The following is a 23,140-nucleotide window of genomic DNA, read 5'->3' as shown; positions in this document are numbered from 1 at the left end:
TTTTGATGAAATTTATTTTTTATATATTTTTAAAACACATCTTTTTCAGTTCTACTACTATCTTTTTTTAATCCGACAACAGACACACATTGTTGGTAACTGCCCCAGCCTTAGGACCACACAGACAATATCAACAAGCAGAAAACAAAACAGGAAAAAACGCCCCTGAAAAAGTCAGGAGAGATACTGATGACAGGGTTACAGCACTCACCACACACACTGGAAAAAAGTCAGGATTTCTGTGTTTATGCTTTTGACACTAAAAAGTTTTGAAACAGTTTTTCTTTTTAAAAAAGTCAGTGGACGCAGCCATTTTGTTCAGAAGGATTTGCCGTTGTATAAGGTTCCTTCCATTTATATGGAAGAAACAATTAAAAACGTAATTTTGCTTAAAAATCCCCCCCGACACTCATTCTTTTTGCCATGCTGACGAGACTGATTGGCAGGGTGCTCTCGCCAGCAGCGCCGGACACCCTCCGCCTGACCCTTCTACCCCACCAGCTTCACTGGGGCAGTGTTAAGTTATCCATTGCCTTCTGCTTCCTCCCCATTTCCCCGTTCCAGTGCAGACGTTGAGCTGAGTAGAGCTTTTAACATCAGATGCCTTGATTGTACTGTTTCCCTTTTTATTTTATCGGTGTCATCGAGAGATGCGCGTGTGACTTACGTAGTGAAATGGTATCAGTGCATGGCTCTCTACATCCTTTGTAAAGAGCCCTTCAGTGGCAACAACTGGCAATTAGTCCAGGAGTGGGGACTCAACTCTGTTAACCTGTTATCAGCCGTAGAAATTTCCCAACAAATTGAGCTTTAGCAGCAGAATGGGTGGGAATTAGAGGACAAACAAAAATAGGAGCCCCTTTGGTTAAAAAAACAGGGTTAGGCGTGTAAGAACTGTGAGATCAGTGCTCCCTTGTATAAAATACTGAGACCCACAAAGTCAGCAAATCTGACAGAGAAGGTGTATTTCAGCAGCGCAACTGGAAACAGCACATACAGTTTGTGCATTGCATGACTTTCGCCTTCCATCCACTGGACTTGGCAAAAACTGGATGCTCCAGAGTTTGGCATTTTCTAAAGGGAAAGCTGGTTAAAGGCAGTCAAAGTGAGAAATAATAGCAGAAGCTTAGAGTTTTGTTTGGGAGCACTCCAGCCAAATCTTCTTCCAATCACAAATAGTGCTAATGTTCTCACACTGCAACTCTAGTGTTGTAATGTCCTTTTAGTGTTTTAAATGAGGCTTGATTCAGAGGAAAATATGTGCTTGGACTCATGGATATCATCAGCAAGCATGGTTGGGATGTCAGCTTTTACACTATACCTGGACTACAGGCTTGAGCTGATTTTCAGCTGAAACCTAGCAAAAAATTATCTATTTAATTTTCTATAGGCAGATCCTCGGGTCCTTACATCTACTAGTTTCTCTACAAATGACATATTGGAAGAAAAAAAAACAACCAACAAAGTAATCAAGACTTTCACAACTCCCGCAGCAAATGGAACTTCATTAGAAAGAAGAACAAGTAAGTTTCCCCAGGCTCACTGGGATCTGGACAGGAAGCCAGGAGGCAGGAGGGGCCCCAGAATTTCCCAGAACTGCTGTACTGTGGAACTGTTGCACAAGGAAACTGCATCTTCCTGGCTGCTGACACCTGGATGTAAGATAGCAGAGGAATTGGAGAGAGTTAGACAACTGGAGGAGCATCATGGCAAGTACTCTTGTATGAATTTTCTGCCATGTGCCCAATGGGTGGTTTCTTGATGGACAATGATCACCAAATCTATTGATTACCCTAAGGCCAATGTTGTGGCACTCCATATAAACAAGAAGAAAGGCTTTTGCGGGCCACACTCTGCATTAAATCACAGCCAGCAGCATCTCCCAGATCACACAGTTCTTCAAACTATTTGCCACAACAAGATCTGTATCTACACAGGATCAGAGAGATTATTTGAAATAGTTCAGTGGAGATCAAGTTGGATCAAGTCTGTTCCCAACTGAGATCTGCTCTCTCCCTGAAAATACTTCACTGAGGTCTAAGATCAGTGTTTAAGTTGCAAGTCTAGAAGCCCAAGAAGATAACAGTAGTTAAGAACACTTGCAGTGGCCCAATAATCCTGCTGGGAAGAACAGCAAGCATGTGGCTCGCAGTCAGAACACCAAATGGCTGGTATGAAAACTGGCCTAGTTTTTGATAAACCCTTTCAAGGAAGTCACCAGGAGATGCATAAACAGCGAGATTCACCTGGTTTCAGATGCATGGGTCCCACAGACAGCATCATGCCTTTGCTGAGGCACTTTGCAGCCAAGAAAGACAGCCTCAGGCTGGCAGCTGAGTTAAAGACGCAAAGGAACCAGTGCCGAAACTCAGAGCTTTCCTGTGATGTATGGGCAACGCAGCACACAGACGGAATTGAAATAACAGCCAGAAATGACCACCCCTTGCTCTCATCCCTCCCCCTTCCCCTGCAGCAGGAACACTATCAAGGGACATCTCAGTAAGAGGTTTACAAGCAGGAGTCATTTGAACCATCGATAAGGGAAATTCCACAGCTTCTCACAGAAGAGGGATTGTTTTACAGCAGGGAACCAGGGCAGCTGGAGATTTGACCATATAAGTTAATGAGATAGTCAGGAGTGGTGGTGGCAGTGTGATGATGTTAGGCTGATGGCCCTGATGGTTTTACAGGCAGCATTAAATTCCTTGAGTGAGTAATTAGGGGTGATGAAGTAAAAGCAAGAGGAAAGATTTCAAAACAACAGCTCCTATCAAAACGTGCTGACTCAAATAATAGGACCAAAGGGGTGGTTCTGGTATGAGGCATGGCTCAGTGGTATGTACAGTCACTGTCTACATGCCTTCCGGTATTTCCCCCTTGCAAACATTCAGGTTCCCATTACTCTCCTCTTACATGAGAAAAAAAAAAAACCACAAAAACAAAACAAACAAAAGTCTTTGGACACAGGCTAATGCTATACTGAGAACTAAAGTTACATTTCCTGATTTGTAAAGCACTGTCAGTTCAAAAGATGGAGAAGGTGCGAGCCATCCCTTCTTTGGAGACCTAGGTATTTCTACCCAGCAGACGACATGGCTATGGATACAGTTGCTTCTTCTGAATCATCACGGTAGAATGAATTAGGGTATGATTCATTCATTTCAAATTAGTTAGTTTCCAATATAATCCACAGATGTATACGTTTTCAGCTTTGCCCAGTTTTTACTGGTTGAAAAGAAGATGGTACACCTTCCCTCATGGAAACTTTTGCTGACCTCCTTTCTATTAGAAGCAATCAGTCATTTCAAAGAGTAAAAATAAGGTGTGGAAGACCTACAGGTGAGTTATGCTACCAATTTGAAAGATGTAGGAAATCCAGTTCTTCTGAAAGAGTTTGAAACATTTTATTTAGCATAACAGTTTAGTGATTAAGCTCAAAATGTAGTAAGTCAGATGGAATTAAACTCTGAATGGGAGGCTCTGAATGGGAAGTTTACTGAGAGACAGACGATGGATAGACACTGCGGTCAGCTGATGTTTCTAGAACTTGTAAAATCAGAGTTACAGCAATGGCTGCAGGAGTCAGAGGGCTTATAATTAGCTGGTAACTAGAAAACCAAGATTTCATCGCCTGCTGCGTTGCTATTTGGTCTCCTTTTCCCCTCCCCCTGTTTTCTTAAGTAATATGAGAAAGCTAAAGGGGAAAAACTCCTTTAAGGAGTACACAGGGACACGTTAAATGGTTCTGTCCTGCAGATGCCCCCAGATGCATATAACCATTGGTAGCCAGGAAAAAAAATGTGTCCTCTTTAATGCAGAGCCCAAGAATGAACACCCAAGTCCTACTCATAAAATAGGGTTCTGAATTGCTACCATGACAAACCGACCTGCTATTTCAGGTCATATTACCTATCAGCAGGGGCTTTAATGAGCAACAAAGATGGATGGGAGCAACATGAAGGCCTCTTATATACATGTAAGAATTGCACTGGTTTAGCTAAAGCTGTGATTTTATACCTATCTACTCAACTGGGTGCCAACTCCAGCAGAGATGCTCTTCTTTATAAGAACAGGTTCTTGCTCTGAACTCAAACTAATTCCTTGTCAACCTAAACTAACTCAAAATAAATTAATTCATAATTATAGTAAGAACTGTGTTGCTAATTTACCTAAGTTAGTTTTAAAATTATATTTTTAAGCTAAATGATGCAATTTGGTTATGTACAAAATGCCTAAGACTATTCTGATGGCAGCTGGTGTTTATAAGCCTACAGCCTGAAAAATCAGCAATGGGCAAACTATACAAGTTAAACCTGGGAGCTGACTTGCTGATCACACCTGTTTGAAGGGGGAGATCTTTCTATAAAATAAGAATTTAGGTGACTCTATGAAGAACTCAGCTAAAAAAATGAAGAGCCAAAAGACAAAAACTGTTATCTGAAAATATGCCCCACTCAGCACTTCAGAGTCAAATCAGTGAACAATAAAAATTAATGCTAAGTAAAAGAAAGTACCAGCATGCCTACCTGGTTTCCCAGCTGCTAGATTAAGACACTCACAGAACGTAATAAGGAAACCTTTCTTTCATCTCTATGTTATTTAAGAATGTAAGAAACATTGAGACAGGCAGTGAGACCTGAGCTAGCTAGCTGATGCTGGCCATTTGTGAGCCGCAATCAGAGCATACTCAAGTTTAATTTTTAGCACTATGAAATAGAGGCTTTCAGCTTTTATGAGAAGAAAAAAAAAAGCAATAAATGAATGAAAGGCAAGGCTACCCATCTGCAACCTCACGAAGAACTAGAACTTCTTGTATTCAGTGGATCCCCTCTTTGATCAGGAGACTCAGAAGAGCTCTGCTTAGCTGTATCCAAAAGTCCAATACCAACAAGTCAGCAGGGAATTGGATGCTAAAGTAGAAAGGCAGTGAGAAGATGAACATGAGCATGACTGATTAATCATAGACTGGAAGAACCTAGAGAGCCTGTAGTTTTTAGAGGTGTTTGTTTTTGTTTGTTTTTGTTTTCCTTGCAAAAAGTGCACCAGAAGTTTCTGTTCCATTTTCTGTCTTTCACATTCCTCTCCACTCTCACGGCTCCTTGGACTGACTGGGCTCGGCCGTTGGTGCGCTGCTCCAGCGGGGCCAGCGGCCGAGGTCATGACGACTCCTCGAGTGCATTGACGACTTGCTCCAGGATGTCAGGGCAGTGATCTGCTATCTGCTGTAAAATGGCGTTGGCAAACTCTTGCAGCTCTGCGCTTTCCTTCTCGCCCTTTTCTAACTCGTCACGAAGCTGCAAGAAAACACATGACTACAATCATTCTTTGCTGTTACACACGTTCACAACACAATGAGTTCTGCCTAGCAGGCTCAGCTCTAAGCTAAAACACCAGCTTCAGGGAGGCAGCTAGCAGAATGCACCAAGCAGCGTGTGCTCCCAGTTAAAGCCGGGTCACCATGGGAAAACTAAGTGCCTTAGCTACTCCTCAATAGATTGTTTTAGATTAATATCTGCAAAGCTTCCTTTGTAGAATGTTTCTCTGAAAGCAACTGTACTCCAGAAAAAAAGACGTTGTTTTGCTAGTATATCAATTAACTTGATTTTTATTAACAGATAACAGGACATATTTACTTCAGAATTGCTTCCTATATGACATCAGTAGAAATGTTACAGACTCCTACCTAATATACTCAATGTCAAGTAGCATTCTGATTTGTCTGTGGTAAAAGTAACTTTCAGACACTGTGCTTCTTTACTCAGTCATATGATTGCCATACAGAACTGCAGTGGAGCATCCGTACTTTTTGTTTACTAAGAAATTATACATTTCCTATTGGATTATCTGCTCAGAGTAATTGGCTCAGAATGAGACATGAAACTTGCAAACCTTACCTTATTCATACTTTGCATTGTCCACAAGCTGTCCGTCCAACAGACAGAGTAACAAACCGCAGCACACAACACAATGGAGTAGATGTGAACATGGCTTTTAACTCTGAATCTAATGGCACTGTCATAACTAAGGGCCCAAAGTCTTAGTGAAGAGCAGGAAACATCTGCCTTCAGTAACCTGTTTATCCAACACAGAATTGATAAATCCCATGCTAGGAGAATCCCAAGTAAGGTTGTAATTTGTGGAAGCATTAAGGGATTACTGTAGTCACAACAATCTAACAACAAGGAGAAGCAGCATCTCTTACCAGACCAGATGACACAGTTAAATAGATTGGATAAGCTTTCAAGCATACAGCCTTATTGTGATATTGTGATACGATATAGCAAAAGCCTGCTTTGTTTTATCAGTGATGATGCTGCTTCTAATTCATTCCTTCCGAATAGAAGACAAGTATATTTATAGCAGGTACATACACTTCTTAAATGGGTCTGAAGTTCATTGCAAGCTTTTGCATTTAAAGTTTTGTTAATTTAAGTAAATGTAGCAACCAGATTATCTATTTTTGAACCTTCCTTTAAGTTTGATTTGTTGAGTTTCTAATATTACCCGGCAGTCTTGTAACAATTCTTATTCTTGAGTTATTAATATTTTTATTGGAACTCTGTTGTGTTCATATGTGACATGGAAAGAATGTCACAGTAGGATTTTTCATCCATGAAGGGATACCTGGTCACCAGCATACAAAGCTCTTGATCTGTATTTTTTACTGTTGTAAGGCTGCTTGTTGTAAGTATTACAAAGAGACAGCTGTCAGGCAGTAGGACAACAGAGATCAGTTTATGTCAGTAAGAGCACAATCAGAGGGAAAAGTTACATTCCTACAATTAAAATTCGAATCAGATAGGATGTCTGTGCTTAGTGATGGCATCAAGCAAAGCATGGGAGATTGCTACAGTGTACTGCATGAAATACTGCATGAAAACAAACAGGCTAAGAGTGACTACAGAATAAACACAATGTTTTCCAAGAAGTTATGGTATAGACTTCTATAGACAAAAGTGAGAGAAAGGAAATTAAAAGGGTAAGCCAGCTCCACTACTCCCTTTACTAGGCAGGGTAGCATATAGTAAATTATTTGGGCTTTGCGTGCTGAATGTTAGTTTAATGTGCTCTTATGTGCTTTGTTCCTACTGGCTGGTGTGCTCACAGCTCGGCTAGATGAATCTGAGAGGGGCTGATGCCAAGAATCACAATGCAAAAGCAACCTGATCCTGCTCGGCAGAACGACATGAGCTGGGGAAGGGGGAAACGAGTTGGAGGGGAGTACTTGGGGCTGTGAGAGGTCTCAGGGGAGAAGGAAGGGAATTCGGCAGTAACCCATCATGGCTCAGGAAGGGCATGCTGCAGGTCTGCGATTAGCTTGGTTCCAGCAGCCTGGCAGAGCAATTAGTTGGAAATTTGCAGTGGATGGATAAGCCTAGAAGTAGTCCAGTCAGCAAGCGGGAATGAAAGACACAGCCAGCGAGCAGCAGTGCCGTAGATGAAGAACCAGGAGATGTACTCTAAGGAGCTATATCCCAAGTCTCTGGTTGTCAGGCTAGTGAAACTACAGCAATTCACATGGCCCCAAGCCACCTACTGCTGAGAAACTCACGAGGCTGGTCTTAATGCTCAGCTCTGAGGCACGGCTTCCTTGGCTTTTTGGGCCAGAGCAATGATTTGATGGTGCCATTTAGCAGGTAGAAGGTTGTGGAGGCTAGGAAAGACGTGGAGTAATGGGAGAATAAGCAATTGATGTAATTCTGCTTCTCTTCATCAGTTTGCATGCATGAGTCCATTCTGGGCTCTCGAGCCACAAGAAGAGGACCAGGAGAGGGCACTGTTAGCAGGGAAACAGGGTCAGGCTGACATGGGTCTGGCCCCTCGGGCCTTGCTCCACCACCCTGTGCAGAGCTGTCCTCCAGGTAACCCTGCCAAGTCTCGCAGGTAAAGCTCCAGAAAAGGACAAAGTGATTTTTAAAAAACAGCAGCATAACAAAGCACCTCAAGGAGACTAACCTCCAGAAGTGAAGGGAGGTTGGTGGGCAAGAGAGAATCCTGCAGGCTGTTGTCTTCGGCCAAGCAGCGCTGCAAAGCCAGTGACTAAGTTTCTTGCTGTGCCATTAATTTATGTGAAAGTATGTGTATTACAAAGATTCCTTATAAAATCAAGAGAAGATCAACAACATAAGCCCACACCAAAGCTGAAATAAGTCAAATGTAATCAAACAAAAGTAACAAACTTAACCAGATGGAGAAATTATTTCCAAAAAATAAGTTTTGGGCCATCAAGAGGAGACTGCTCTGTATGCTGAAGGCAAGCAATAATACTTTGTAAATTAGCACAGACAGAAAGTCTATGCAGCTGCCTGGCAGATGTCTGTGATGAAACATTTAAAAAAAGCAGCAACGATAGCCTTGCATTGAGTTTGCTAGTTTCAGAACATCTAAGTTTAATGATAGGATTTCTAGTTAAACAAAGCCATCTTAATTGACTGTGTGGCTGGTTACAGCATTTCTGTATTATCTATGTCATCTCTGTTTACATCATTCCTCTCAGAAACAGCTGTGAGCAGCATACGTCACTCCTCATCCAGACAAGCTTCTTAATGGGGAACATCCAGTTCTCCATGGTATAAATTGATTCACCTAGATGTCTGACAGCTCAAAAATTAGGGAATTTATGTAAAATTATCACTATCATTCTGCTCCTTATTTTCTAGAATGTTGTGAATGCAAATGGAAACAGTACCATCCTTCCCGTGTCATTTTTCCTATGAAAATAAAGGAGTGCCAACGGTGTTTTCAGTTGGCAGTTTGAGCTCAGGATACTATATGTCTCATCTGCTTGCCTCATAGTAATGTCAGAAAAAAAGAGAAGGCCAGATATGTTCGTAAGCCTCGCTGATGACAAGTAAAAGCAGACAACTCAGAAAGAAAAGGACAGAAAGGACTCTAGAAGTGCCTCACAGTATTTACACTTTATCTAGGGATAGAAGAATAGAAAGGACCTTTGGTGTCTCAGAGGAATGTACATTTGCAGATAGCCTGCAATAGATTCAGACACCATTCACCACGGCTGCCTCCTTGGGTTTAGAGCAAGTCATGAATGGAATACGTTGGCACTCAAAGTTAAACTCCATTAGTGAATAGCAATAATAAACGTGAATTTACCTTGCATTTGTATTTCTCTGATCCAAGATATTCCAGAAAGTATTTAAAGATTAATTGACTTTTGGAGGGAAAATAACTTCCTAGTAAAGAAATGCAATGCTGTGGTTTTACTAGGTGAACCACAGAGTTGCTCTGCAGAATCTCAGTGGCCTTTGCTTATCCCATAATGTATACAGGGCAACATTTAGCTAAGAATCTTCTAAATTTCTTGATATGGAAGAAGTTCCCTATGCAAAGCAATAATTCTGCTGATGAAAAAAAAAAAAAGGCAAATAAAAATAAAGCTGTATCTCATTCATACAGACGAGTTCTGGCTATAGACAGTAAAACTGGATGTAGGTTATGAAGTGCTTGCAGAGCCACACAAAAGTCAAGTTAACTGCCAGACTTCTGTAAGGCTGCAATGCTGGGATTTGTAATTATGCTTCCCTTACAATTCAGGTGCTTCTGGATCAGACCTTAGCCAGTCTGAAAAATACATTTAGAACTTAAAATAACAGAAATAAGCAAGAAAAAGAAATTCAACTGATTTAATCTTAGCCTCTGCTTTGTCTGAAAATAACTTAAACTATGGTGTATCTCTGGCAAATGGCGAGCAGCTTTTGCATCTTCCCAGACATACCAGTCTAAATATGTACATGTGAAGTAATGAGAGTCAATTACACACAATCCTTTATTCCTCAACTCTATTAGACTTGTAAAAGGGACAAAGGAATGGGCTAGGAATGTGGAAATCTCGGTGTGCCAATCCTTCCTTTTTTTTTTAAGTATGTTAAATATATACACATTTAAATTAGAACACTAAATATTTCTGCTCTTTCTGTAACTTCTGTTTTTCTCTTATCTTTTATCAAATATTAAAAAAAAATCATTTCAGTTTTCAAATTAAGCATTCTTACTTGTCTTTTTAAAGTAATGTACACATGAAAAATATGTTTCAGATATATCTAAATGCACTCAAATAGATTTCACAACCAATTTTGAGAAAAACACCTTTACAAATTTGTTGAGGGCTACTGAAGTATGTATCTGAAACTTGTACATGTGATTTATCCTGCATTCCTGGGCATCTCTAAGCTTTGCTAAGAGCAGAAATGTTATTACTTCATTGGTAGTATACGAGTTTCAAAAGGATATAAATGGAAAGAAGGGATTCAATAATTATCTGTAAGTTATACATTGCTTTGGATAGAGAAGTTTGCCTGCAAACCCTGTACTTGCAGAGAACATCCTCTATCAACAGCGGTCATTTCACTGCTGGAGGAAAATGTTCTATTAATGTAAATTCTAGTGCACGATGCTGAAAATGAATGCTGTTACTCTGTGGCTAAGGAGAATAAAGAATAATGCTTGCCTATATCACAGAGCTACCTGCGAACTGCACATATATAGGATAGGCAGACCCCACAGCTCTCCTCCCGAGCAGCTCACCATTCAGCATCTTACAGGGACTGAAAAGGAGTTAGCTATGTCTCCTGGTTCGGTTGTTAAATATTACCCTATAAGTCATCTTACTCTCGGAAAGCAAGATGACGAGGCACTGCAATTACCCTGCAATGCCACTTCATTCTGCAAATCTACCTTGCCCCTCTGCTCCTTTGCTGGTGAATGAGGCTGCAGTGCTCCACGGGGACTCTGCTCATTTATTCAAGGCAGTGACTGATAACTGTCTCATGACAGGGAAAACTTGACTAATCTGAAGAAAACTCTCTTCTAAGTCATATCTCACGAGTTTTGAAAATGACTCTTCTTAAATGTTAGAAGAAAGGATTGGAAATCCAGTTACAGCTTTGTGAAACACAGAAGACGGGACAAAGCTGCAAGAAGTTAGTGAATTATTAAGTTACACGCATCTGCTTATTTCAGGATCACAGACTGAGCCCTTCTTACTCTTTTCACATTATTTACTTATCTTTAAGAAGAAGTCTAGGTTCTCAGATTTTGTTTATTACAAAGTGATGGAGGATCCTGTTAGCCCTGAAATTTCTGACATATTCCAAGAAAGAAAATTCTGTGAAATATTTTGTTTTCGTACAACCCTGTGAGGCTGACAGACAACACAAAGATCCAGCTGCTCCTGCATGTGGTTCCCTTTACGCATGAGGGACTTCCCCAGAGGCCTCCCCAGCATCCCTCTGCACAACCAGCCACAATCCATAGCCACGTCTCATGCCATGAGATTCTGCAGGAAACCTCCATGAGCACTGTAGCATACAAGCAAGGCACAGAATAACAGAACTTGTTAATAATAAGCATGGAGAGGTGAGCTGCCCTTGAAAAAATGAGGTAACGTCTCAGGCTGGTACACCATCTGCTTATAGAGACTGCTTGAAAAGAGACTACAATAAATTTTAGGCACTCCCCCACCAAACACCTGGCCTCCTCCTGAAAGCAGTGTTTTTCCCTTTGTATCTCTTCCCAAGATAGGACTAATTAGCGTTATTGATTGAGAGTATATGTCTTAATTAAAATTAATACTAGTATTTCAATGCACAAATACAAATGGATGCTGTTATGGCAGAATCTGTGAATGGATAATGTTTGTGACTTCAATCAGTATCTAAGAATTGTGACATCGATCCCAAGTTCTCACCCTCACCCAAAACATTAATTTAACAAAAAATGCTCTACAATGTAATAATTTTAGAGTGTTCCTGTATCCACTATTTTCCCAGATAAAGTCAGCAAATACATTTTTATATAAAGAAGTATAAATTGTTGCAATTATTACTTTTAATTTCTAACAGAGACCAGAAGTGGGCTGTTTAATTTTAAAATACATTATGCGTTCCCATAAGATTACAAATTAAAAATAAATGACATAAATCAGGTGGGGGAGATAACAAGCTAATGGAAGAGCAGTCCAAGAGGAAAGACAGGGTAAACTCTGAAGTAATGTAGTAATTTAGAATTGCTAAATGCCAAACCGCAAAGTAATGTCTTTACAGAAACTAAATAAGTTGAGTAATTCCTCACAGATGATGCAGAAGTAGGGACACAAAAGGACTGTAAACAAAGAAGCATACAGGATGTATATCAAATAGCAATTTGTAACTTAGAGCTACGTTAACCCACTTAGAATAGTTTGTGTGACAAAATGTGTTTGATACTTTAGAAATTCAGCAGGCATATATGCAATTTTATAGCTGAATTTTAAAGCTACCTGCATGCAGTCTGGTGTCCTGTATGAAAAGCTTAACATTAACTTGGCTGAGAGTGAAATGTGAATTATATACAGTGTCATGACTGGTTAGCTGATGCAGCAGGTTGTGGCTGATACAGCAAAGCCACATCATCACCTTTCTCCTTCTTCTGCTTTGAGCGGTTGAGCAGAAGAGAAACTCCTGACTTCTTAGGAGAGGGTTAGTAAGTAGGAATCCTAAGATGGTGTGTGCCTTGACTGGAGCCAGTAGACAGGGAAAAGGGAAAATCTTGCTTCACTACAACGGCTCTTCTATGACAATAAAGGTTTTTCCAAAGTACCTCTCAACTTGCTGCTGAAGCAGTCACAGGTATAACAAGGTGCTAGTAGTGATGTGGGACAGCATTCCATCACAAGTGCCTTCTGAGAGACTGTCTCATGGAAACAAACTTGCCCAGCTCCTACAGGCTGCTGTTGATGCCCAGGTCGCAATGCAAATGGTGCTGGAAACACCTCTGGGAAGAGGTCAATTGTGCAGAAAAAATGCCGCCTGGGGGTGACAGAAACAACCAGGGTGAAGCCTGGACATGTCAAAGGTGGCTGGAAAGAGCCTCTGATGGCTTGGAGCTAGGGAGTAAAACACTGCCTCCTCCTATTCCCCAGGGTAAGGAAATTATTTTTATCAGATAAATCCTTTTCTGCAAAAGGAAGTATTCTTTTAGAATGTACTTCACTGTAGGACCTGTTGAAACTAAAAAATCTCTCCCAGATAGAGAGAGCTGGTTTTGAAGTTATGAGAAACATTTGTAACACTGGTTAAGCTATTAGCGGAATGAGCACTGTCGCCTGTTACTAATATCTGGTTGCTCTGTTTGGTTGTCTTTTTACTTTCTCACACTGCTGCCTTCCAGCCACAGCACAGCAAACCACCACCAAAATATATAAATGATGGTTTTCATCAAGTTTCTGCTTCTTCTCCACTCTTTCCTTTTGTAAAGATAAGAAAACAAACAAACAAACAAACAAAAAAACCACCCTGAACTGTAAATAAAAAAGTGGAACATATCATTATGTTCTTAATGTTATTTCCTTTCATAAGGAACAAAATCCCTCACTTCAGGACAACCATCTGAAATGCCAAATGTAGCCGAAGTTCTACAGAGCCCAGTATTAACATAATGATATGCTTAGGACAAAGTGAAAGAAAAGACTGTATTTAATAGAAATTGCTAGGATATTGCCATTATTTACAATAAATGAATGGAATTTTTATTTCTCTGTGTCAAGATTTGGAACATTCATCCTTCCTGCTGGTAACTCCAATTTTATAATATGAAAAATGTTTAAGAGGGCATGAACCGGTTGAAGGAGGACAATTCCAGAAACAGCGCTGGTTGAAATGTTTGGGAGTATTGGGACAGAACTGACTCAAAGGAATATTTTCCACCAAATTAGTAACTTAATCACATGGTTCCAAGCACTGTAGATTCCCCGCTGTCCACAACTCAGTGTACCCTGCTTACGTTAGTTTCTGAGATATCGTATATTCATAAAGTATTGCCTTCAGGCCTTCAGTAAAGGTGGACCAAGATTTTACTACAGTAACTCAACTTTGCAAAAAGCCTTTGAAAAAATGCCAACAACAAAGAACTATATAGCATTCTGGCTACATATTCTGATTAAAATCAATTGAAGCCACTAAGGAATACAGCTGAACTCAATGGCAGCATACAGAAACTATTATACATGAGAGGTACCAATTATCAATCAAATTCTTAGAGTCCATGAAATTATTAATCTGGCAACATACTCCCCTGAGAACCACAGCAGATGGTTTTCCAACACTGATTAGTACATGAGTTTCTGTGGGTCACTGTGGATGTGCCAGAAGAATATAAAGTTTATATCTACTTTGTACACTAGCTTTACCAATGAAAAGAAGTCACAAAAAACCTATTTCTATTTGTACCTGAGCCTGTCCAGCACGCATGAAAGACCTGCAGAATACTGAAACACAATACAACACCCATAATAGCTGCTGGAGTGGGAAATCACAGCTCCAAAACCAACAGTATAAAAATAAATTCTCCATTATTTATTAGAAAAAAAGCACTAAGAACAAATCAGCAAAACAAAAATACACACACATACACAAAAATCCACCCCAAACCATCTCATTGGTGAGAAGTGGATACATTAGCATCAGTCTTAAATATCACTGGTCTTTAGTTAAATGTATCCTCTCTAACAATGTTAACACTTCTCAACATTCAAGAGGATTAATTTTTTCCCACTGAGGCTTGTGAAGCATTATCTACAAAGGATCATATTAGAAGGGACAGGAGTGAATTTAATGCACTGGATTTGAAGTAATTTACAAAACTCATTAAAATTCCAAAGATGCAAAACGGGCAGTCTGTCACGGGCTTCTGTGAATCTGGAGAACTGATTTCTCCCCCCATGGGAATCCTTTAAACACAAAGGAAATTCTGCAGTCAGAAACAGAAACGCTCTGCAGACATAAATGAAAAATGTGCTTTGTAAATTGAAATATATCATTAGTTTGTATTTTTCAACTGAAGTTTGTTAAATACAATAGATGTGAGCATGGGAAAGCAGAAGGGACTGCTACATTTTATTTTAGTAAATATTAATTGTGCATGGGAATCACATAAGGAGTAACTGCTTTTACTAAATGAGAGGATAGTAATGCAGAATTAAGACAATAATGAGAGGGGATGGAAAAATGTATTTTTTTATTTCTCTAAGACCACTCAGATAAATTATTTTCTCACCATTTACACTTGAACACTTTCTTCATAAATGTTGCTAGGGGTCTGGTAAAGTTTTATGAAACCAGTACAAAAAACTAGAAAGAACAGATGTTGTTTCAGTAGACCATCTACCCGGAAGGACTTGCAAAAGAAAGCTTTCCCTGTTTTCTTTACCTATGTCTCTTGAATCATAGAATACCTCAAATTGGAAGGGACCCACAAGATTCACTGACCTAACCTGTAGTAGATCATAGAATCATAGAATCTCCAACGTTAGAAAAGAGGAATAATCTAGAAAAGATCATCTAGACAACCATCCACTTACCACCAATGTTGCCCACTAAACCGTGTTCCTTAGTACAGTATCTGTACGGTTCTTGAACACCTCCAGGGACAGTGACTCACCCACTTTCCTGGGCACCCCATTCTAGTCCCTCATCACTCTTACTTTCCGAAAATAAGTTTTTCCTAATATCCAACCTGATCTTCCCCTGGTAACTTGAGGCCATTCCCTCTTATCCTCTCGCTGTTACCTGGGAGAGGAGACCAACCCAGACCTTGCCACAGTCTCCTTTTAGGTTATTGCAAAAAGTGATGAGGTGTCCCTGAGCTTCCCCTTCTCCAGACCGAACAATCTCAGTTCTGCCAGCTGCTCCTCATAAGGCCTGTGCTCCAGATCCATCTCAGCTCCATTGCCCTTCTCTGGATATGCTCCAGGGCCTACATGTATTTTTCATAGTGAGAGGCCACAAATTGAACACAGTACTTGAGATGAGGGCCCACCAGCGCCAAGTACAGAGGGACAATCACCTCCTTGCTCCTACTGGCTGTGCTATTTCTGATACAAGCTAGGATGTCATTGGCCTCCTTGGTCACCTGAGCACACTGCTGATTTGTGTTCATCCAAGCATCGACCAACACCCCCAGGTCTCTTTCCTCTGCACAGTCTTCCAGCCAATCTGCTTGACGACCATAGCATTGCATGGGGTTGTTGCGACTAAAGCGCATGACCCAGCACTTGGTCATGTTCAGCTTCATCCCGCTGTGCTCAGTCCAGCCTTCCAGCCTGTCCAGATTCCCCTGTAGGACCTTCCTAGTTGGGCTCATAGATCCTGATCATATTCAAAGATCACAATGGCTATACCAGACTAATCAATTTCTTTCAGGGAAATTCAAATTTTGCCCACGTACAGCCTTAATTCTTTTTTTTTTTCAGAGATGGCTCCCCATCCACGCCACAGGATTTGCCAACCGTTGTTTCATCCCACCCTAACAGACAACATGGTTCAAAATGATGGCATGTGTTATACTGAAAAACTTTTAATCCTGGATCAGGGAGTACAGAATTCCAGAGGCAAAAAAATGCTGACTTAGTGCGTAGGGGATAGCAGGCTCTGCAGGAAAAAAGAATGTGCCAAGCCTATGGAGACAAATGTAGATATCAAGCAAGTATACAGCACATGCTGAATAAAGTAAATGAATGAAGATACGTAGAAAGACAGAGACTAGCTGTCTTGTACCATCTAAATCCTGTTACAGGCATATTTATCATTAGAGGTCTGGTCTTTATAAATTGTTAGATATGCTTCTGTTGGCTTCCTGTAATTTAGTTTCTGAGCTGCTGTCTCAAATTTTTGAATCAAAATTGAGCATTATGAAAGAAGAATACCAGGACTGAAGCATTTGGGTAAGACTCAATATAGTGTTCACTGACCTGCAAAACCCCATTTACTTATATAGGACTTACCCTAGCTTCTGTACATACTGAGTAGAGTTTGCTGTATACATAGAGTAGTAAACAACTTGGTAAAAGACTTAGCATTATAATCCAAAGGTTCAAAAGAACAAAAGCAGCCGCATATGCCTTATATGAGTTTATCTAATGTATGTGTAATTCAGGAGTAAAATAAAAATTAAAGGGTTGAAATAGGAAGTAATGAGAAAAAAAGGTCATGGGGAGTGATCAATTACAGTATGAAACAAGAGATAAAAACTGCCAGGGAAGGGATTAAGGAAGACAAGACATCACTAGAGTTGGGAGAAAGGAAGATTATTTCTGTAGTTGAATTATAGCTAGATTGACAGTCTCTGTAATGACTTCATCAGACAAGCCATCATTAGGACCTTTCAGTTCTGTGTTCTAAAACACTTGGAAATACATTGTTGGACTTCTGAAACCACTCTGTGTGTGTGTGTGTGTGTGTATGTGTTGTGTGCATACATGTGTACATGGATGTATGGCACTTAGTACCAGGGGTCAAATCTCAACTGAGTTATCTGGGCAAGGTGGTAATACAAAAAGCAGAAGAAAGTACTGGCAGAACATACTACTGCAGATGATAAAGACATTACATACATTTCCATAAAGTGAGTGACTCATAAAAATATGCCAATTAAAATAGAAATGATTTGTGTCATTAGAAAAAGATTTAAGATCCCTATGCCTATGTTAAGTTATAACGAACAGCTAAAATCTGTTAGTAGTCAAAACATGGCAAAAAGGGTATCTTGCAGTTATAATTTCCATGACTGCCTAAGTGAAAGTTCTCAAACACAGATACAAGAGCAAATAAAATTCCATAATAAATATCAAATGCCAATGATTTCAAGAAGTACTGACTTCTTCCACCAGCTGAACTGTGGATCTTTGCTGGCTGTTTTCACCACGTAGGCATGATTTCACAACATTTTGGTGTGGCACATCATTATGGCCTATATAAACATTTCAGGCCATTTCTCAGAGCTTCAGACCACAAACTCACCTGCTCCTGGGTCATCTTCTGCAGCTCTTTCTCCCAAGCTGCCTGGTCATCATCCAAGTGGTAGGAAGCAGGTGGGGTGAGTCCACGCAGAATCAAGGGGTCACGGTCATGGCAGAGGGCTGTCAGATGTCCAATGTACAGCTTCAATTTGCTGCGATTCTGATCAAGTTCTAAGAGGGGCTGAATTATCTGAAATAAGACAATAGAAATAGTGAGGAACAGTCTGAGACGACTAAGACACGAGCAATGGTGAAGGTGAAGCTTACAGTCTTGTTCAGCTTCAAGAAACACAAACACTCCCTTCCCACAGTATTCCTATCCTATGGCCCTGCAACCATACAGCACAGAGACAGACAGAAATGAAGTACATCAGGTAAAGGGGATGTGGTGATGACAACCACCTTACTGATATCTGAAATAATGGTGATATGGGCTGAAAAATGAAGTAGTATAAATTAAATGGATTAATTCTATTGATTATCCATGAGGACTTCAGTCATCTATCTCAAATCCCTCCTTTAAAGGTAAATTATTCTTCTGATAGAAAGGTGACTGGCAATAACAACGTAGATTCTAGCTCATTTTACTTACATTTGTTACGTATGTATGCATGCATTAAACATATTTCAAAGAAAGAAATTTCTAATGATGGAAAGTTGCTTGTTTCTAAGATGAACATCACTCTGCTGCAGAAACCACAGAAAGTATCTTAACCAGAAAGTCTTCTACAGTTTTGAAAAGGCAATCATCTTATGCAAGCCTGATTCTATGCAACACGATAAAAAATAAAATCAAAGAACTCTAATTAATTTAATTTTATTTCATTTTACATTACCTAATCTGAATCTCTGTATTTTTTTTTTTTTTCCCCTCAGTGCAATCCCTGGAACCATCCAGTTCCCACACAAACTATCAGAAGAGTCATTTTTCATTTGTTTTTTCCAAAAAATAGGGCCCGAGTGGATAAACACGTACGTGGAAACCCTCGCTATCTCCCTACCCAAAAGAATGCACTTTCATATTTCATGGTCTTATGCCCACAAAAATAGATATATATTCTAAAGTGCAGAACACAAAACTTTATCTTTAAGGTTTGCAACAGAGCAAAGAACCAGGCTTTGGACCTCCACTGCATCAAACAAGGCACTGAAGCTACATGCAGTGCTGCTCCCCAGCTCTGAGAGCTCGAGAGCCCGGCCACAGCGCTGGCAGCCTGGCTTTGTGCTCCCAGGCAGGGGCTGCACCTGCTCTCTGCTAGCGGCCGGGGATATCTTTTCAATAGGACACCTCTGACCCCGCTAATGAATAAGGAGTGAGATAATCTCTGAGTCAACAGAAACAGGGTGCGGGCACCACTTTCAACAAAGCCTCTGGCTTCGAGCCCTTTTAATAAGGCTGTCAGGGCTCACTTATTTTGTTTCTAACGCTGTTCTACATGGATTAATTTCTGTAGAGCCAGAGGATCTGAGAGCAGTGGCTAAGCAGCTAACTAATGTCAAACTGCTTGTCCCACAGAGAGCCAGCTGTACTTTGCAGCCTGCGCCAGAGACACTGCTGAGAAGGTGCTGGGGCAGAGGGGATGGACAAGAGACCTGCAGAGAGAGTAAGCTCACTCGCTTATAAAACCTAGTGCTATGTGTGGCCTCAGGGCAAGCTCTGTTCGCAGTTATGTGCATGTGTTAAAATACAATTTGATGCAGCAAGCCTGCAGATTGCAGCAGGGCAGAATGCTGCTCTCTCGTACAGGACAATGGGAAGGGATATTTCAGCACAGTCATGTTTCACTTCCATTACCTAGTACACTGGTCTTTAACCAATTATACCTATCAACTTCGGTTGTTTGGTGAATTTGCACTACCTATCCCAATTTCTTATAATTAAGATCACTGAGATTACGATCTCAAACTGCAGTGGCTGTACATGTTTAAAAATACATGACATTTCTAATTTACCTGGTGTTTCTTATCCTACTAATTGGTTTGGCCACAAAGGGGAGAATGACAGAATGTCCTGAGAAATGTCTGTTTTTATTAAAATGTGAAAATGAAGGAGTCAACGTCTGATAACTAGCTGTCCAACCAACACAGCAGCTGCCTTGTATTCTCTTTCAGGTACCACAGTCCATTCAACATCCATCAGATCTGCAGATCCATCAGATCTGCAAAGAGCAAGACTTGCCAACTTTCCCAGCTGTGACAAAGAGAAAGCACAGCTCTCCAGCAAGTAGTGATGGAAAACTTTAATAGAAGAGCTGAATCTAACTGCTCAGAAATGTTCTCTCTGCCCCCTTACCTTGAGCAGCATGTTCCTCCCTCTCTGGAAATAGGCCAAATGAGGCGTGTGAAAGTTCTTAACTAGCAGCACTCCCAAAGCTGTTCACAGAGCAATGATTTCTCTCACTTGGGATCCATTAAAGCCTGCCAGTCAAGAAGGAAATGCCCTTCTATCTGCGTTCCTGCCATATCTAATTTGAACGACACAATTAGCAAAAGGCATTCTGCTTCCCACACAGCTGAGCTGCCACTGCCTTATCTCAAGAGGGTGTAAGAGCATTTGCTAAGTGGGAAGGCAGGGCAGTACTGGATGCATAAACCACAGCATGTTCTCATGATCAGCTCAGTGCCGTAGAGCTTTCTAGGAAAACAATGGATAAATAGACCAAACCCGGGAATATCTTCTAAAGCAGCCAATCTTCATTAAGCACATTGATATGTTTGGGCCATCCTCACCAGAGCATGGAATGAAGCCTGCTTAATGTACCCTCTAGTTCAGAATACTGCTAATGGGCAGCTATGTTTGAAGGAAAAAAAAAAAGGCAATTGTGCTACATTGCTGAAGTTGGGACATGAAATGTCTGACAAATCACTGATACAAAACCAAAGCATCTCTACCAACTGATAAAGGCACTTGGGAAGGTATTTCAAAACAAATTCAACTTGGAAACAACGTGCTCCGAAAAAAAAAATAAAAATTTAACTTCAAGCATGACAAATGTGCATCTAATTGTAGGTTTGCAAGCCCATCAGGACTAAGATACGCTTCAGAAGGAAATTAATCCTGCTTTTTCAACTGTAGTCTTGTTGGTGCTGTACAATGGTCAGCTTACATATGAGTAACTGTAGTTGAAAGTTTTTTATGACAGAAGTCTGCATTTAAATGTGCTGCACAGATAAGGTAGTTGTAACTGGATCTGGCCGGATAGAGCTATATAACTGTTTGGTGTCTTTTAATGTGAAAGATGAATACAATGAATACAATGAATACACCTCAGATACAGAGCCTACAGTGTCTAAAAGTTTGTCTGAACAGTGTGTAACGTAAATATGCAAAAACAGCCAACCATGTGGTGATACGGAGAAAAAAGGCAATGAATGGGTGGTGTAAGTGCAGCAGTGTTGAACTGAGACAAATGCAACACTGACTATCCATAAACGTCTGCAGAGTAAAGTATGGTTTTAATCAACGTGTAATAGAACTCAGTTACCACAACCACTAGCTTTAAATTATTAGTTCTCCAGGCAAAAGGACAAATGACCCAGGCACCTTTCTCCTTGCTAACATTCTCTTCTTCTCCAAAGGAAGCAACCGCTTTTCCAGAACTAAGTAATTAACTTCATTTAATTAATTTCAGAGAATATGTTCTACATTTCTACACACTGATAAATCTGCAACTCCCACTTCAGAGCCAAATAAAGTTTTATAGGCACTCATAAGAGTTTGCCTGTTTTTCCATTTACATCAATTGATCTAGAAAGAGTTACCTGCTTCCAAAACTTCCTTACTCAGGATCATGCATGTGGATCAACAACAGTCATCTTTTTCTCACAGAAATGTATATATGAATTCTCTGGGCAAATAAAAAGGAGAAAATAACTTCATATTGGCACTGCAGCACCAACACGGTTGGCACTGGCACGACTGCTGTCATTAGCTTGCACATGTGTTATGTGTATTTTATTCACTACAGAACATAATCAGGCAGACTAATGCAGATAAGTGGTCTTCATTCTGCAATCAAGTAATTCAGCAAACTTTTTGCCACTTACTCATAAATCACAGAAACCTTTTCCAACCTTAATTATTCTATTTTTCTAAGAAAATAAAAGGGAACTGATAGGTTACCTCACAGTCAAAGTAATTAAAGTGAGGTCAAAATACAACTGGGTTTGCAAGCATTTGGAACAAGTTTATGGATGAGGGATCAGAAAGTTTCCAAGGAATTCCCCAGTTTGAGAAACACTCTAGCTTGCTACACTCTTCTATGGACCTTGGCTGTTCTTTGTAGAAGCTGCAAAGGCACAAAAACAACAGCACAACAAGGACGCCTTCAAAACCTTAAGCTGGATGTGGCAAATAGGCTTTGAAAACAATCAAGTTAAATCAGATAGCACTTTATCTCCTATCAAGCACATTTCAAGCAAACAAGGCAAATTATTTTCAGCTCCGGTTTTCAAACTCCATTGCCTCCAGATACTGCCCAACAAAACGTACTCCCCAAACTACAGTTACACAGCAGAAGATGGACCTGAAGTCTGGGTACATGGAGACATTTATTAAAAAGAAATTATTCCAAGGAGGACTTGAAAAATCTAACAAAAGATGGAATGGATCATAGTGGGTCCTCAGATGCCAAAAGGAAAACAACTCTCCTGTATCTGGGTTTTGTTATAGATATCATCAGAAAAGAAAATTTTGCCTACATAGCAAGATTTCTTGTATTGTGAGATACGGAAATAAACTAAGAAACAGAACGATACAGTCTGGAAATATTTGCATGGTAAATTGAATTATGCCTTTTCCCTGCTCAAACCATTTGTGTTTGTTTGGCAACAAATGTAAGGGTTCAACTACGATCATCGTGCAACCATTGAATGCAGTGGAGTTTTATGAGGCATGAATTTGGCTCAGAAAGTGCAAAGCTTTCCCAAATTCAGAACAATTTATCACTGATGTCTTCCCTTCATTATTTTAAATGGAAACAGAAGAAAGTTCTCAAAAAGACACTGCCTGACCTCAGTTCAGTTCAGCTCAGTTCACTGCTGCACAGATACTTGGTTTCTTCAGGAGACCACAACACGAAGCCCAAGGACAGGCTCAGTTTTCTTCAGATTTGTTTTAAAGACAAAAATGGATTTAAATCTAACCTTCATCATTTTCTCCTCATAAAACAAAACAAAACAACATGCGTGAGGAGCCGAAGGAGATTCTGGCTGTTTTGACAGAGCTGTCTTACTCAGTTCATTTCTGACAGAATCAATTAGGAAATCATTTTTATAAAGCAAATTATTTTTGAAATTTTTATACACCATGAACAAATCCCATGGATTAATGATTTCCAGAGTTCACTCCCT

The 23,140-nt window shown here is 40.2% G+C and overlaps 1 protein-coding gene across 5 annotated transcripts in view; it reads right to left on the bottom strand.

The window, feature by feature from the left end:
• Positions 1-1,485: 1,485 nt before the first annotated feature.
• The window catches only part of ERC1 (ELKS/RAB6-interacting/CAST family member 1), a 288,936-nt gene continuing 267,281 nt past the window's right edge, over positions 1,486-23,140 (bottom strand). For 3 of the 5 annotated variants that reach the window (XM_042837662.1, XM_042837661.1, XM_042837663.1), the window contains 2 exons: positions 17,790-17,978; positions 1,486-5,294 (listed from right to left, as the gene is read on the bottom strand). In XM_042837662.1, coding sequence (XP_042693596.1) covers positions 5,157-5,294; positions 17,790-17,978 — 327 coding nt within the window. In that variant the 3' untranslated portion in view covers positions 1,486-5,156. Of the gene's footprint in view, positions 5,295-17,789; positions 17,979-23,140 lie in introns of those variants that run through there. The other 2 variants (XM_042837664.1, XM_042837665.1) reach the window with 1 other exon arrangement.

Source organism: Centrocercus urophasianus, unplaced genomic scaffold (genome assembly GCF_019232065.1).
Source record: "Centrocercus urophasianus isolate 14NV4802_14NV808 unplaced genomic scaffold, USGS_Curo_1.0 seq_73, whole genome shotgun sequence".
Lineage (NCBI taxonomy): Eukaryota > Metazoa > Chordata > Aves > Galliformes > Phasianidae > Centrocercus > Centrocercus urophasianus.
Note: the sequence above shows the minus strand (reverse complement) of the source record. Positions and strands in the feature narration are given on the sequence as shown.